General features: G+C 36.5%; 1 protein-coding gene across 1 annotated transcript in view; it reads left to right on the top strand.

Annotated features, from left to right (window-relative positions):
• Positions 1–16,729, top strand: part of mylka (myosin, light chain kinase a) — a 111,127-nt gene that overhangs the window by 69,840 nt on the left and 24,558 nt on the right. The window contains exons 12-19 of the mRNA XM_058786564.1: positions 2,422–2,559; positions 4,079–4,276; positions 4,443–4,689; positions 5,930–6,013; positions 6,338–7,122; positions 8,346–8,462; positions 10,057–10,119; positions 15,727–15,774. Of these exons, the coding sequence (XP_058642547.1) occupies positions 2,422–2,559; positions 4,079–4,276; positions 4,443–4,689; positions 5,930–6,013; positions 6,338–7,122; positions 8,346–8,462; positions 10,057–10,119; positions 15,727–15,774 (1,680 nt within the window). The remainder of the gene's footprint in view (positions 1–2,421; positions 2,560–4,078; positions 4,277–4,442; positions 4,690–5,929; positions 6,014–6,337; positions 7,123–8,345; positions 8,463–10,056; positions 10,120–15,726; positions 15,775–16,729) is intronic.

The following is a 16,729-nucleotide window of genomic DNA, read 5'->3' as shown; positions in this document are numbered from 1 at the left end:
ATAAAAAGCAAGACTTGTGAGTTTTAACTTCTCTCATACACTGCAGGAGGAGTTTGCTATGTGTTCAGCTGATCAGTGAATATTGTGGATGTGTTTTCTGAGAGTTATTTTAAGGTCCTCAGGATTAGAGAAACATCTGCTCTCTTGCAGTCTGTGAGGCTGTCTAATGGTGGAGGTTCCATGTTCTAGTAGTGGGTTAAAAATGTAAAATACCAGTCTTTTCCCACACACATACATACTGCAGTGGCCGTATCTGATCTGAGTCTCAGAGGACATCTTGAAGAGGAATTACCCTCTCTCCCTAAAAATCTGTTTCATGACTTTTTCACTAATGTGTTTTCAGACAACATGCATTAATGTAAACGTGCGATACTGCATTTATAAGCAATGAATATATAGGAAGGAGTATTTCAAAACAGTGTATGAGGACATGATTGATTTATTTATTCCCTAAATACCGATGCTGCAAACGCTGCATTTTTCACTAAACTTTTAGTGATCACCCTTGAATTGTCATGTTGGTGTTTTCATTGTACCATAGCTATGAGTCATACCTTTCAAGTAACACATAAAAGCATAAAGAATGTCCAGTTTGCTGTCTAGCTATGCTAGATATATGTATCTGTGTAAACATTTACAGCGGGTAAAATAAGTATTTAATACATCACCATTTTTCCCAGGAAATATATTTCTAAAGGTGATGTTTACATTAAATTTTCACCAGATGTCAATAACAACCCAAGTAATCCATACATACAAAGAAAACAAAACAAACAAATTCAGAAATTAAGTTATGTGTAATAAAATGGAATGACACTGGGAAAAAGTATTGAATTTATTTAATACTTTGTACAAAAGCCTTTGTTGGTAATGACAGCTTCAAGACAACGCCTGCGGAGAAACTAGTCGCATGTATTGCTCAGGTGTGAAGGTTGAAGGTTCTGTGGGCCTTTTCTATGAACTCTGATCTTTAGTTATTATTTTCTGTTGGATTCAAGTCAGGTGATTGGCTGGCCATTCTAGCAGCTTTATTTTTCTGAAACCAATCGAGAGTTTCCTTGGCTGTGTTTGGGTTCATTGTCTTGCTGAAATGTCCACCCTTGTTTCATCTTCATAATTCTGGTACTGTAGGTGTTGGGACTGAACCAGCTAATATTAATTTCCACTGACTAGGGGGGTAGGATTGCTTTCTAATTACTGATAGATTTCAGCTGGTGTCTTGGCTTTCCATGCCTTTTTGCACCTCCCTTTCTTCATGTGTTCAGTACTTTTTCCCTGTGTCATTCCATTTTATTACACATAACTTAATTTCTGAACTTGTTTCTTAAAAATATGTTGTGTCCACTTTTGTAAATTAAACAGAAACATCACTTTATTATTATAATACTTGAGCAGCTTCACAAGTGCTGCTGAACTGAACGTCAGCATGGCTGTAATTTGGTCATAGGCAGCCAGTTCATATTTCAACTGTAAACATCAATAATTTTTACAGTTTTAATGAGCAGCGTAGACAGCGAGTATCTATGGAGACTGAGTTTGAGTTTTACTCACCAAAGTGCACTGAAAAAAATGTAACATCTAAATTAAATAGTTTTATTCAAGTAAAAAATATCACTGTATCAACCGAAATACATTAATGTATACCAATAAATTATATTTTTATAGGTTAAGTCAGGTAGAAATAGCTCTTTATGTAAAAATTGTGGGATCTGACCTGCTGAGATTTATATTAGCCTACTGGAAAAAAAAATATATTACTGAAAAAAATAATGCTATAATTAGGTTGATGATTAGATATATTGCCATATATATGTGATGAATAAGTAGTTCCAGTATGAAGTGTCTTCACACTAATATTGGGGAGGAGATTAAGGGAAGCACCAGAGGACCAGTAGCTTCATATAAAACAGCTGTATTCCCGACTGACCGTATGATACGGCATCTCCACGGCCTGCAGCATCCATTAACATCATCTAATAGTTCTAACATGTTTGACACAGGATGTCGCCCAACTTTTCTCATGTGGAATAATCATGTGACTGACTGACTCTTGTACAGTACTGAAGAGGACACTGTGTGTGCATGGACTGCTGAAGATATAATAACCAATTGATGGAAAAATATAGATAGATCTGTGGTAATTTAACAAGCTAATGGTTTTAGAGAATGCGAACATGATTATTCTTCAAAAAAGCCAAGAACACAGAATCAAAAAAAAAAAAAAAAAAATTCAAAAAGAGCAGTACTTTTAAATTCGAAAATGCTGGTGTTATCACACAAGTAAGAGTGCTATATATTTTTATTTGTGTGTTTTACTGTTTCCCTTACACGGTCACTTTTCACAGATTTTTTTTTTAAATTTTTTTTTGAAAACGAAAATATGGTCACCCCAGTTTATGTAGTCTGTATGTTGTTGTCCAGCTAAGCCAAGTGTTAAGAGGTCTACTGCTCCTCCTGTGACTGATGTGAGGAGGCCGTCTGCCCCGGTGTTCCTCAGAGGTCTGCAGGATCTCAGAGTCATGGACGGCAGTCAGGTCACCATGACCGTGGAAGTGACAGGTATGAAAAAGTCAGCATGAGATCAGTTTCTCCTCTAGGAGGAGAGCAGAGTAAGAATTTGATTTGATTTGATTCGTAATGGATATCATTGTCAGAAATGACCCTTTTCATTAAGTTTACCATGTAATTAACATTAACCATTTAATATTACAGTTTGATAGCCTTCTGTATCGCATAATTATATTAAATCATCCAGTAATTAAATAAATAATGCACATGATATTGCATATCATTATATTAAATATTTAATTAAATATAATTATATTAAACTATACAGTTTATTCAATGTCTACTGGGTGTTTTCATTTTTTTTCTGTACAATGTTTTCAGAGCTGATCTGATTTTTTTTTTTCAATCAAAACAACTTTATACATTTATATACTAGCTACACATTTAAAAACACTGGTCACTGCACTGAAAACCCAAACCAAAAGTATAATTTGAAAATGTATATATATGTGTGTGTGTGTGTGTGTGTGTGTGTATGTATGTATGTATGTATATATGTATGTGTTTGTTTGTTTGTTTGTCTGTCTGTCTGTCTGTCTGTCTGAATAAGATTGTAAGGCTTTTTTTGCCACTGTTGCCCTGAGCAATTAATTGATGCATATAATATACCAATGCAGGTTTACAGTAAAATCTGTACTATACATTATTGTAAAAAACTGTGGACATAAATTCCGAAATCGGTCCCACTTTATATTAGGTGGCCTTAACTACTATGTACTTACATCAAAAAATAAGTACAATGTACTTATTGTGGGCATATTGTATTGCAAAACACTATCGCTGCTATTGAGGTGGGATACGGGTAAGGTTAGGGACAGGTTTGGTGGTTTGGGTAGGTTTAAGGGTGGGTCAACAGTGTAATTATAAATGTAATTACAGTAATTAATTACAGATGTAATTACATATAGGTATTTAAAAAAATATATAAGTACAATGTAAGAACATGGATGTACACAATAAGTGCATTGTACCAACTGATTAATTGAAATGTAAGTACATAGTAGTTAAGGCCACCTAATATAAAGTGGGACCCCGAAATCTACTTCACGTTTCTCGATAGGTTGTCTTTTGCTGTGTTTAGCTGTAATGAATGGAATTTCCTTTGTACTCCCTTAAGAGGCATCATTTAACTCTACATTTGTGTGTTGTGTCTAGTGTCTATGTGCTTGTGCGTGTTTGTGCAGAGGATTTAACTCTGGTGATTATATAATTGAGTGCACTTCCTGTGTAACGCTGAGGGGTCTCCTGACTGTGTATTTGAATGAACATGCGACCTCTGCAACATATTAACTTTTTGAAGTCATATGAAAAATGAAAGCAGATGTTTTTTTCCTCATTATTAATGTAACTTAACCCAATGCTTTAAATGTCAGCACTGTGGCTTGAAAATCATAGTACCCAACTTTTTCAATGCTGTTGATTATTCTTTATTTTGTCCCACTGACCTCCATTCACTGTCTCTAACCCTAATGTGCTTAATCATTGCAAGTGTGATGTGTGTTGTATGTAGGAAATCCTGCCCCTGAGGTGGTCTGGCTGCACAATGGAAAAGAGATCCAAGAGTCTGAGGATTTCTATTTTGAGAGGAAGGGCTGTCAGTATACTCTCTTCATACAGGAAGTGTTTCCTGAAGACACAGGGACTTACACCTGTGAGGTGTGGAATGAAGCCGGAGTCGCTCGGACCGAAGCCTCACTCACAGTACAAGGTACGAATTGACACCGTTCTTTATTATAAACATTACTTAACTGAATACATTACCAAAGCAGGTATGATCTGCAACTAGATACTGATTTGATCTTATAATAAATATTATGATATAATCGTTGAATATGGATGTGAATCTCCAGTGGATTTTGGTTTGTTGCTCACAGAGCCTCAAGATGGAGTTCAGCCCTGGTTCATCACTAAAACCAAGTCCACTGCTGCCTCCCTGGGTCAACATGCTCTGCTGTCCTGTGCGATCGCTGGTGACCCCTTCCCAGAATTCCTCTGGATGAAGGATGGGCAGGTAATATCTGGAGGTGGAGACTTTGAGATCCTACAGAAAGAAGACGTTGTCTCATTGCTCATCAGGAAAGTGAAGACACATCATGCTGGAAACTATGAGATTCATCTCAAGTAAGAATTATTAAAAAATAAATTCTAAATTCTAAGCCATTGCTCATATAGTTTACATTTATTGTATGTATAGTTACATATTTGTTATTTGGAAATGTTGACTCACTTGTTGACTCAAATGTTGACTCATTCAGATCTTAACACATAGTTATATGTACTCAAACGTGAAATGGTTTATTTTACTTTAAAATAATAAAGTTTAAAAAGGTTTTTAAATGTCGGCGCCGATAGCCTTGTGGTTGGTGTGCCGACATATAGTACAGTTGTGCTCACAGCAACTCGAGTTCGATTCCCGTCTCGAGGTCCTTTGCTGATCCCTCTCCCCTCTCTCTTCCCAATGCTTTCCTGTCATCTCTCTACTGTCCTGTCCAAGAATAAAAGCCCGAAAATATAGCTTTAAAAAAAAGGGGGGGTTTTAAGTGTTTCGGTCTCAGGTAGATAAACTCACGGATAGCAAGGAATCCAAAAGAACAGTCTTTAATATAAATCCACTCAAAACTCAGGAAAAATCCACGTAAACGTGTAACATAGACACTAACTGGCAAATGAACTGGGGAGAACTCAGGATTTAACAACACAGGGACTAATGGGATAATTAATGACACAACTGGTGGGAACAATGAACTCACCAAAACTAGAAACTCAAAACACACAGACATGTAACATTAAGATTAGTCCTTAAGGTTTGGATTTGGATTTTATTTAGTTGATTCTATGTAAAGATGTGAAATGTTGTGTTGTGATATTATTTTTATGACCACTTCTTTTCTTCTTCAAATTTTAATGGCCATACAAAAATAATAATATTTTGCAACAATAAAAATAGAAATATTATTTTAAATATAACTATTTCAAATATGAAGTATCACTACATCATGGTATTTGTTGAAATGTTTTTAATTTATTCTGATTTTAATAAGACATTGCATTGCATAGTAATTTTACTGTAAGAAATGAGAATTAGATGAGGATCATTTATAATGAGAAATGCGCATTACACATATAGAGAAAAAAAAAAACCTGGCTGTGTTATTCATACAAAATTATCTTTTTTTTTTTTTTTTTGTGGATAAAATTTATGAGATCCATGCTTTTAAGTTCACATGCAATGAAATTATGCTTGGAGACAGTGCTGTCATATGAGGAAAGGTTGTGTTTTCTTAGTTCCTCATTTACTTTTTCAATTCAACAGTTTACAATAAATGAACATTAGCAGTCAAAAATCTTCTGTTGATCTCAGGAATAAAGTAGGAGAGTGCAGGTCAGTGGCTGCTCTGCACATCAGCGAGGACCCCATGTTGCCTGGTGACGATTCTCATAAACGGTACATTCTCCTCCTATTCTTGCTCTCCTCTGCCCCAAAGCTATATTTACAGCCCTTACCCCTCAACCCCTGCACTTAATCTACATAATCTCTCTTTATAACCAAACGCTCTGTTTATGCTTCCTCTCTCAGCTGTGTGTTGTGTGGGTTCGTCTAGGGGCCTCATTCGGGTCTCATTTCCCTATAAGGTCTCTGAAGTCATCTCTGATGCAACTCTGCCGTGTTGAACTAACTCTCCCCCTCGATTAAGCTGTTTTCCAGTGTGGGCTGAGCTAGCCGGGCTTTAACCATCTCTGTGTTTTTTCTCCACTCTTCCTGTGGCAGCCGAGGGGTGGAGAGGACTGCGCCAGGCAGGGGAGGACAGCCAGAGACTCCCAGCGCTGCAGCGTCGCGCTCCGAGTCACTCTGGGAACACAACAGTCAGGATCAGGAAGAAGAGGAGGGCTGTGCCACCCGTGGTCTTCTCAAACGGCGCGTGGAGACAAAGGAGCATCGGGAAGACCAGATCCGACAGCAGGAGGCTGAACAGATCGACTTCAGAACTGTGCTCGGCCGCAAGGTCACCACTAAGAGCATCTCTGAAGAAGACCTGAAGGAGATCACGGCCGAGCAGATGGACTTCAGAGGGAACCTCCAACGGCAGATCAAGCCCAAGACCCAGACAGAAGAGGAACGCAAAGTCAACACTCCACAGCAGGTGGACTTCAGAGCAGTGCTGGGAAAGAAGGGAGGCCAAGCCCCAAAACCCGGTCTTGGATCCATAGTGAAAACGCAAGCCAACAAAACTGAAGCTGTTGACTTCAGATCCGTGTTAGGCAACAAGAAAAAACAACCAAGCCAGGACAGGAATGGAGAAAGCCAAGGCGATAAAGACACCCGAGGAAAGGAAAACGATGTGAATTGTGTAGATGGAGGGATAAAAGAAAAAACTAAAGCAGTTGGAAAGAAAGAGCCCGTTTTTACACAGAAACTGAGTGATGTGACGGTATTGGATGGAGAACGTTTGCATCTGCAGTGTCAACTTTCCTCTGAGTCTCCTGCTAAAGTGACATGGACGCTTGATGGAAAAGTCATCAAACCATCCAAATTCATCGTTATTGCTAACGAGGGTCAGTGTTGCATTTCACATTTGATATTACGTAAGAGGACTAATTTGTTGTCATCTATCATGGATGAAGTTTGGCATTGGGGCATTTACCAGGGGCTCGATTAGTTTATATGCTTGTGTACATGATTCAAAAATCAGCAGACCAGAGGTAATCACAGTGTGATATTCATTTTATACAACAGTTATGGTCCCACTTTATAATAGGTTGCCTTAACTGCTATGTACTTACATTTAAAGTAATCACTTGATACAATGCACTTATTGTGTACATACATGTTCTTACATTGTACTTATATTGTTAATAATACCTTAATGTAATTACATCTGTAATTCATTTCTGTGATTACATTTATAATTACACTGTTGACCCATTCCTTACACCTTAACCCACTCTTAAACCAACCCATACTACCAAACCTGTCCCTAACCTTACCCCTTTCCCACCTCAATAGCAGCAAAAGTGTTTTGCAATACAGTATGAACACAATAAGTGCATTGTACTTATTTTTTGATGTAAGTACATCAATTAAGGCCACCTAATATAAAGTGTGACCACAGTTCTTTAAACAAGAAGTTAATATTGAGTACCTGACATTTCCAACAGTTGACTTTTGATCGGTAATTAAAATATTTCCAAATGAAGTCAACGCTGGACTACTTTGCTGCTGAGAAACACAACGGTTGGTCGGAACGTCATAAATGCAAACAAACACTCCTAGAACGCCACTTGTCCAATCAGACACAAGGACTAGAACTAACTAACTGTACATAATTGTCTTTAAACAGTGGTCACATGACAATAAAATGGCAGGAGTGTAATTGGATGAGAGTTAATTCAAGGTGTTTCATGATACGATAAGGCTATCAGTAATGATGTTTGAGATATCTGAAGAGAAAAGTCGTTTGTAGGTGTAGACTGAGGGCTGTGATTTGGACCCCTGTGCCATTACTAACCCTGTGTGTTTGACAAAAACTTCACCTGACTCAAGTTTATCAGTGTTGTGACCAAGAGAAGTTGACCTGTGTACTTGAAAAATATCTGATATTTATAATATATCTCTATTCTGCTTTTGGAACTACCGACAGCAACTGTCATTTGTCCCATAGATGTCTTTGACCTCATACAACAGATACTTTCAAAACAGGTTAACTTTCTCTTAGATGAAGGGACTTCTTTAACTGTATAAGAATAACCATTAAATGTGTGTATGTGTGTGTGAGCAGGTGGTAATTGCTCTCTGACCATTGATAAAGCTCTGCCTGAGGATGAAGGACAGTATGTATGCAGGGCGGACACTAACGAGGGCAAGACAGAGTGTTCCTGTATGGTCCTAGTGGATGGTGAGTGTATCTCATCAAATACCAGTACATTAAATGACTTTACAGCATGTTCTTCCTGTATCCACTCTATGAAACTCTATAGGCTTTCTGAGAGATGAGGTGTACTGTAGCCCTATGTGTCAAAAGTGTCAAAAATGTAGTTATTTTCATTATTTTTACACAAACAATTTTACATTTTTCATTCAAAACTTTGGAGTCTATGAGAGAATTATGCTTTCCGTCTATCTGTTTTGGGCTGGGCATTGTGTTTGACCATTTCCCCTGAGTCCTTGTCTGAGCTCTGCATCTTCCGGTAATTACTGACCAGATCAGCCTGCATAACGTCCCTTGCATGTCCCAAGATCTCCCCCTTTATCTTTGCAGAATATGTATTTACAGCTGTCTCTAAATATCTTTCTCCACTTAACAGACAGTCATCTCTGGATCTCTGTTTAGCTTAACAGGCCATGTCCCTCTAGCATCTCTAGGTTTCTGTGTCTCTCTTGTTGGAGGTGTCTTTATAATTGTCTCTTTCTCTCTGTACTGGTTTTCAGGATATCTTTACAACTGTTTTGAAACCCTTTGTTCCACTTTAGAGGATGTCTTGAGCGGTCTTTGGATCTGTTTATCCAACTTAACAAGACATGTCCCAACAGCCAGTCTCGATTTAGAGGACATCTCCCTAAAACCGTTTCTAGGTCCATTTGTCCAGGATAACATATTCTGACAGTCACCTCTCTTTCTGTTCTGCTATATGGGACCTGTCCCAACAATCATCTCTAGATCTGTCTGTCTCAACTATAGGACATGGCCTTACAACTCTTTTTCTACAGTCACCTCTGTCCTGCTTAACATGAGATGTTCAACATGTTAAATGTAACGCTTGTCCAGTTTATCCATCCATTTCAGATCTTTTTGTCCTATTTATGATAGCCAATACCTGATCTCAGTGTATCCCTGTGTTTGCCTCTAAATCCCTCCATCCCTACAGCCATCTCTTTCTCTGTCTTCTGGTTTCCAGGACTTGTCTTTACATCTGTTTATAGATCTCCTGTTCAGATTTTGCAGTCCTGCTTTATTAGGCATGTCCCTACAGTTTTTCTGCTTAACAGACCATGTCCCTGCAACCATCACTAGTTCTCCTACAGTCATCTATCAATCTCTAATTTTAAAAGGCATGTCTTTACAGATGTCTCTAGATATATCTGTCTGGCTTAACAATAACAAAATAGAGACACCTTGACCTGGGGATATCATTATTTTCAATGACAGCATGCTGATTTTATTTGATTGCTTTAACGTTATTGGTTACATGCAGAAATGGCTAATACAGCTTCTCCTAATTTGGCGTCTGCAATTTCAATGGCCAAATTCCACTTTTTAACCTCAGGTTTTGCTTTTTGGTCTTAGAAAAAAGTGACAATAATAAAATGGCGATGGACCCTCAAAAGAATTACTTGATGTAATCAGTTCGGGATTTTTATTTTTATTTTTTTTTTTCGGTTTGTAGAAGTTGAAGAGGATGCATAATACACAGATTTCATGGTGGTCACATGAACTTGATTCTAAGTTTGTTCTCTGTGTTACTCTCTGTATTCTGTCTGTCTGTGTTCAGATCCCAGTGTCTCCACACCAGCTGATAAGCGGAGCAGGAAGCCCTCTACCCCGACCACAGAGAGTGAGTTTCCAAAATATGTACTTCCTTTTTTATATCCCAATATGGAGTGGCGTGGGAGATGTGAACTTTTCCCACTGCAGCACACACACACACACACACACACACACACATTCTGCAATGTTGCTTGTAGCATTTATAGACAGTATCGCTAGGGATATATCACTGAGAGTAATTGCTTTTTACATTACTTTGTTCGGTCCACAAGTTAAAGAATTCTTATCCACAAAGTTGTTCAGTTGTTTGACAATTATTTTTAGCTGTTTTTTTTTTTTTTGATGTTTAAGATGTTTGCAAATGTATGTTTTTGAGATGTATTTGTGATGTATTTGTGATATTTTGAATGTGATATTTCTCTTCATTTTTTAAGAGATGTGAGGCATTTTGCATTTTGTGTGTGCAGTTCTTGGATTTGTGTGTAAAGTTTTGAAAATATGTGTAAGCAGTTGAAAAACTGTAAAAACTCAAACAAACAAAGACATCCGTCTGCATGTTGCCTAGTTCATAATTATCTGCAGATTCAGGGAAAGATGAAAACTGTAGTGAACAAAATGACTATTATTGATAAAGTTTTAGTCCTCACAATATTTTTGCATAGCCCAGAGGTTGATGTATAGTATAGCATAGACTAGCATAGTATAAAACAATCCCTGTAGGTCCATCTTCTCCAGTTGTTCACTTCTCACACTCTTCATCAGAGGAGATGTTTGACAAGGCTGCTGACAATGACTGATTTTACATTTTAAACAAACTCAACAAGCAAGAAGGAGGCAGACAAAAATGAACAGTGAACAAAGGCTTGTTTTAGAGATATAAAGAGAGAATATAACAATGTTTCTGACAGTAGAGAGAAAGAGAGAGATCATGACTCTTACTGCATGACTGCTTGGCAAAACCCACTTTGGATTTCCATGTATGGGCTCAATCAAGACTCTCACTCACTCCGCGAGGAGTGTTGTATGAGTTTTCTAACATCAGTGTTTTTAACATGCCTAACATTCTTCAGAATGTTTTGTAAAGGGTTTTGTATACTAGAGAGTCAGAGAGTCTACTTTTCGTCTTCTCTATGAGCAGGCTGTTATGTTTTGCACTGTATGTCTTATCTTCAGAAATGGCTGAAAATGAAACTGGAGAAATTGTTGATGTGTGCACTCATCTCTGAAGAGACGTGTACCATATGTCTCAGGGATACTAATGATTGTTTATTTTTTAAAGAATAAAGTGAGGCTTTCTCTATGAAGAAAAAGTTTTGTGCTGTAACATGCACTGCAGTCAAATCTATCGTGAGCGTTTATTTGGCTGACACGCTTGAGTGAGTGGTAATGCACATGCTGACTGTTTCAGATCAGTTCCTTACAACATTTCATTTGGACTTATATTCTGCTGTAAGCATGCATGTCTGTGTAGACATGACACAGAAACAGATGATGAGCCCTAATTTCCCAGCTTCAATATGAATTTTAATGTCACAGGGTCAGTCTTTATGAGGTAGTGACACGTGTTTGATGCTTTGTTTTTAGAGAGGCATTTTACTTGTTAATTAGAAACTATATATTTTTAAAAAACTGTGCCAGAGTTATGTGGGTATCTTGTGCTGAGAATAAACAAGCAAGCAATCAATGGCTGAGGCTGACAATAGAAGATTCCCAGTGATTTTGTAGCAAGTGAAGGTTAGGCAGGTCCTCCACCGTAGAGGTTACATTCAGTCATTGAGTTGTTTGCAGTCATGGAAAATCTGTGATTAAAAATCGTGAAGCTATAAAAATAAGCAGTGGTGTCGTGGATAATGGAAAATTCTAACCTCCATGTACCTCTGAATCGCTGGTGGATATTGAACCCAATTGGTGTCCTTAAGGACTCAGTGCTTTCATAACCTGTTCAGAACCAACTGCTGAATACTGCTGTGCACATCATCATAATGGCTTATTTCTGTTCTCTGTTATTAGTTGTGCTTGCAAGCATCATTGTCACCATGCACAGAAATTGGTAATTTGAAACCAACTCATCCCACTATGTATGTACTACCATTGAATATGGAACCTGCATGTTCAAATCCCTTGGCATGCATCAAATTCAGTCAGAATGTATTTCTGTACATTTTCCCCTGTTTATGCTGTTGCTACAAATCGTCCAATCTTAAGTACACAACAAGTATATTTAAAGAACAGTACTTGCATATATATATATATATATATATATATATATATATATATAAAATTTATTTAATATAAATTTAAATTCTAAAAAATCATTCACTTCAGTTAACATGCAATTAAGTGTCTGACAACATTACATTCAATTCACACTTGAGTATACATTAAAGTATGCTACTTTTTTTCACAAGAGCAAGCAATTCAGCAACAGAATGCTAAGGGGTGTCTATAAAATATTAATTGTTAACTGCAGCAAAATCTTATTTTGCATGGTAGTAGTAAGTATAACAGGATAGTGAGAAATGACACTTCATTTAAGTTCTTTTACCATGAAGAAATGAGCATTAAAAATGAGCATTAAAAACTCCCTCTCCTGTTCACGTGTTCCACTACGTCAGATTTTATACCTTTAACTAAAAGTTCTTAATTTTATCATGTCTCACCATACATCACTATGCAGATGTTTGAGTGAATACATTAGATTCACTATGTGTTTCTTTCTTTCTTTCTTAGCTTCTTTCTTTCTTTCTTTCTTGTCTGTCTGCTTATTTTCAGCAGCGGTTGACAGTCTGAAGTGGTGTTATATTGGATGATTTGTTGAAGCAGTGGAGGGCAGAGATTATCTGTTTCTCTAAGTGTCTTGAATTTGTCAGGCCTTTAAACAGATACGTTTGATCCTGTGGCCCCAGACAATGTAGACTAAACATTATGAAACATAATGGTGGGATGCTGTTGCCCTGTGTGTGTCGTTTCAGTGGTATCCTAAAGCATTTGCTCTGACTTCGCCTTTACTCACTGCCTCTGTATTGGTCTAATAAACCTGTGATTTACATTTATGTCTTAACAAACGCCTTACCACAAAGCTTACTGGATGTTGTTGGATCTGTATGTTTGTTGGGGCATTTTGAACATGATATGTTATGTTCCCATTGATCTAAATCTAACAGCCAAATTCAGACATTTGGAAATGTTGCCATTTGTTGGGGAAGTAAGAACCATCTTGAACACTAAAAAGATTATAGACAGTAATGCTCAGCATGGAGGATAAAGTATGTGAGAAACACCTCCATTTGACATCAGGATTACCTGCTACCATGTGCAGTGTTACCAACATAACATTACCATAAGCTCATGCATGGAGAATATGTAAGGAACATCTTCTTTTGCACATTTACTGCTTTGAGTGAGTAGACTGCATTTTTAATCTGATGTGAACGAAAACAAGGCAATGAAGGATTTAGGTAGGATTTAGCTCTGTTTAATAGGCTGTACAGTTTTAAGATCTTAGGTCACGTGTAAAGTGTGCTCATGAATTTTTTATTTTTTTATTTTTTGGTCCACTGGAATTTTTTGGAAAGTATTTTGATATTTTGATAGATTTGTTGGCTGAACACCCAGAAGCACAATAGCACAACCAATTGAAGGGGCTGTACTTCCAATTCGTGTAGCCTTATTGTCATGTCAGACTGTTTACTCCAAATAAGTAGTTTTGTGTATTCAGTTACCAATGGTGATTTGTTTATTTGTTGAATGTTTACATGAACAAGTACTGTTAACCACTTAGTTTTGCTTCCCTTCCTGTGGACACAAAACACAAGCAATTTGAGAGTGAGTCATTAGATAACTTCTAAATTATTAAATATTTAGCCCTAGTCCAATCTAGTCTAATCTTTTTAGTAATTTGGACAAACATTTGGACAAACACCGAAATGTATGAACATTCATGCAATGTATGACAGCATCAAAAATGTGAAGTTATTTACATTTGCACGGGTTTAGAAATATATATATATATATATATATACATGTGTGTGTGTGTGAATTCTTTTTATTGTATTTATATTATAAATATTTTTGTGTTGCTTTGTTTGCTTAATGCGTTAAATAATGTGATTGGCATATGCAGTTATATAATGTTTACATTTTAATTGTCTGTGCAAACATACATTAATGGCATCAAAATTTATTTAAAATGTATTTGGACACTTAAGCAAGCAAACAAATAAATAAATGTGCATTAAATAACAAAAATATCAAAGTAAGTGGCATTATTTTAAGGAAATATAGCACAAAAATGTTTTAGAATATGAAAAAATTTTGTTCAGAACAAAGACAGAATGTCTTTAACACTTTCTGGGTGTCAAACTTTGTGGAAAATGTTTATAGTTAACATGATGAACTACACTTGAGGAGAACTGTATACCTGCACAAACAAATTTACTTGACACCAATTGTTTATTAAGTCTAAGTTCGTTTAAAAAAAAAACAAAGTTTGCATCATTTGTTTACAGATGCCACTTTGATTTATGTATCGATATGTGTGTCTAATTCAATGAAATTTAGATATTTTAAGTGTGACTTTAGTGTCCAAATATTTTCGGGCCCTCTGTACATGTGCTAAAATCACATTTTATGTAAAATACATGAACATATTCATGAGTTCACATTGCCTCAGCATCCAAAATTTCTTAATAGCAGGTTATATTGATCTTGATGTGAGACTTATTTAGGCATTAAATATCTGCAGATTTTACTACATTTGTTGTGCTACAATTGCTTTATTATGAAAGTAAGTTAGGTATATGATCAACTCAATTATCTCTATTTATGAGATCTGAGATCTGTTTTGGCCAAATTTTAGAGATTCAGGTGAAAGCTCACTGAAAGGCCATTTTCAGCCAGAAGCAAAAATAGTTTTGTGTTGGAAAGAGGATGTTTTCATTTCCACGGCTACAGAGAAAGAGAGAAAGGAATGAGAGAATGGCCTCTCAGAGAGGGATGAGATTGGAATGTCTTACAACTGACAGAAAAACTTCTCCAAAGTTTGACATTGCTTCAGATCAGAATAGCTTCATTGCCACCGCTGCAGCTCTAGGCTTGTGTTTGTTGGCCTTGCCATCACATTGTTTCATGACAGCGATCAGATGTAAAATAAATAGTGCCAAAAGCTATTTCCTGGATTCTAGTTGGAGATATTTTTAGTATGACCAAAAAAGGCAAAGAGCAAAGAACCTTAGCAGCTGATCTCTCCTAGTACATCCAGAGAAAAACATCTCTCCTTTCCTCTCATTCTGCCCTCCCTTCTTCAAGTTTTGTAAATGTGAGAGTGCATGTTGTCTCAGATACTCTATGAGTAGATCTACTGGTCAATGTTAACATTTGTGTGTTTGTATGACTTGAAACCTGAAGGTAAGTCAAATGCAAAGTAATTAAAAATAAAGTCCCGTCAGCTCTTCAATATCATGATTAAGGCAATTCATATAAATCCCCATATCTGACTTGTGATGCAGCCTGGAATTAATATGACATATCTTTGTTCATTTACACCAGAAAACTTGATTTGTTGGGTGGTTCACAATCACTTATCTGCACTGAGATTAGATGTTGAGTTTGTTTTCTTTGTTAACTGTGATGTGATAATCTGATCTGTGTTTATTTCTTCTGTTATTCACTTCAGATGAGGCCAAAATAAAGAAACCCCCACCCAAAACGCTTCCTAAACAAGGTAGGGGTAAATCAATCATCATTTGCATGGTTTAAAGATCAGTTCTGGGTTAAACAACTTTCTGTGTGTATGATTTGTGACATGCTGTTGATTACAACAAGAAAATCATTTTGTCCTTAAAAAAATTCCTACCAATGCGGGAAGAAAAAGTATCTTAATTACAAAGGGGAAACGATTATTTTTCTTGCCCAATAGGCAGATTTGTTTTCTTTTTTTAAGAAAAAAGCAACAAAATTTGGTTTGGTTTTTAGCAGGAGTGTCAACGTTAACGCGTTAACGCATGCGATTAATCAAAAAATGTGAAAATTGATTAATATGCGTTATTTTTTTTAACGCATATTAATCATTTGATAAGGTTTGACCCCAACTTCTTCCCATCATCACAGTGCGGAAGGTTATCCACAGTGTTGCCAACTTAGCAATTTTGTTGCTAAATTTAGCAACTTTTCAGACTACCCTAGCAAATTTTTCTTCCAAAAGCACCTAGCAACAAATTTAGCAATTTTTTACATTTATTTGGCAACTTTTAGCAACTTTTGATAAGTGACTCAGACAATAAAAAGACACACATTTTCCATCCAAATTACACAAAAAGAAAACCAAAGATGCCTAGCAGTACACACATCACGTGAATTGAGTTAGCTGCTATTTGCAATTCTTCAATTTAATAATAATAATAACTGAATAATTGAATAATTGTTCATTTATGATATTGTTAGTAGCTTGTGCTTGCAATTGTTGATCAGTTAGTACGCTGTAAGAAAAATGGAAAAGATAGGCTACTAGTAATTTTCCAGGACATTATCCATTATCCATTGTAACCCTGTAACCCGAAAACACAATGTGCAATTTAAAATGCAGTTAAAAAACCAATACGGAAAATTCTTTCATATTAATATAGTAGATTGTGCCCTATTTTTACAGACTTTTATTGGAGTGTAGCATACTAACTACT

The sequence above is a fragment of the Onychostoma macrolepis genome, chromosome 09 (genome assembly GCF_012432095.1).
Source record: "Onychostoma macrolepis isolate SWU-2019 chromosome 09, ASM1243209v1, whole genome shotgun sequence".
Taxonomy (NCBI): domain Eukaryota; kingdom Metazoa; phylum Chordata; class Actinopteri; order Cypriniformes; family Cyprinidae; genus Onychostoma; species Onychostoma macrolepis.
Note: the sequence above shows the minus strand (reverse complement) of the source record. Positions and strands in the feature narration are given on the sequence as shown.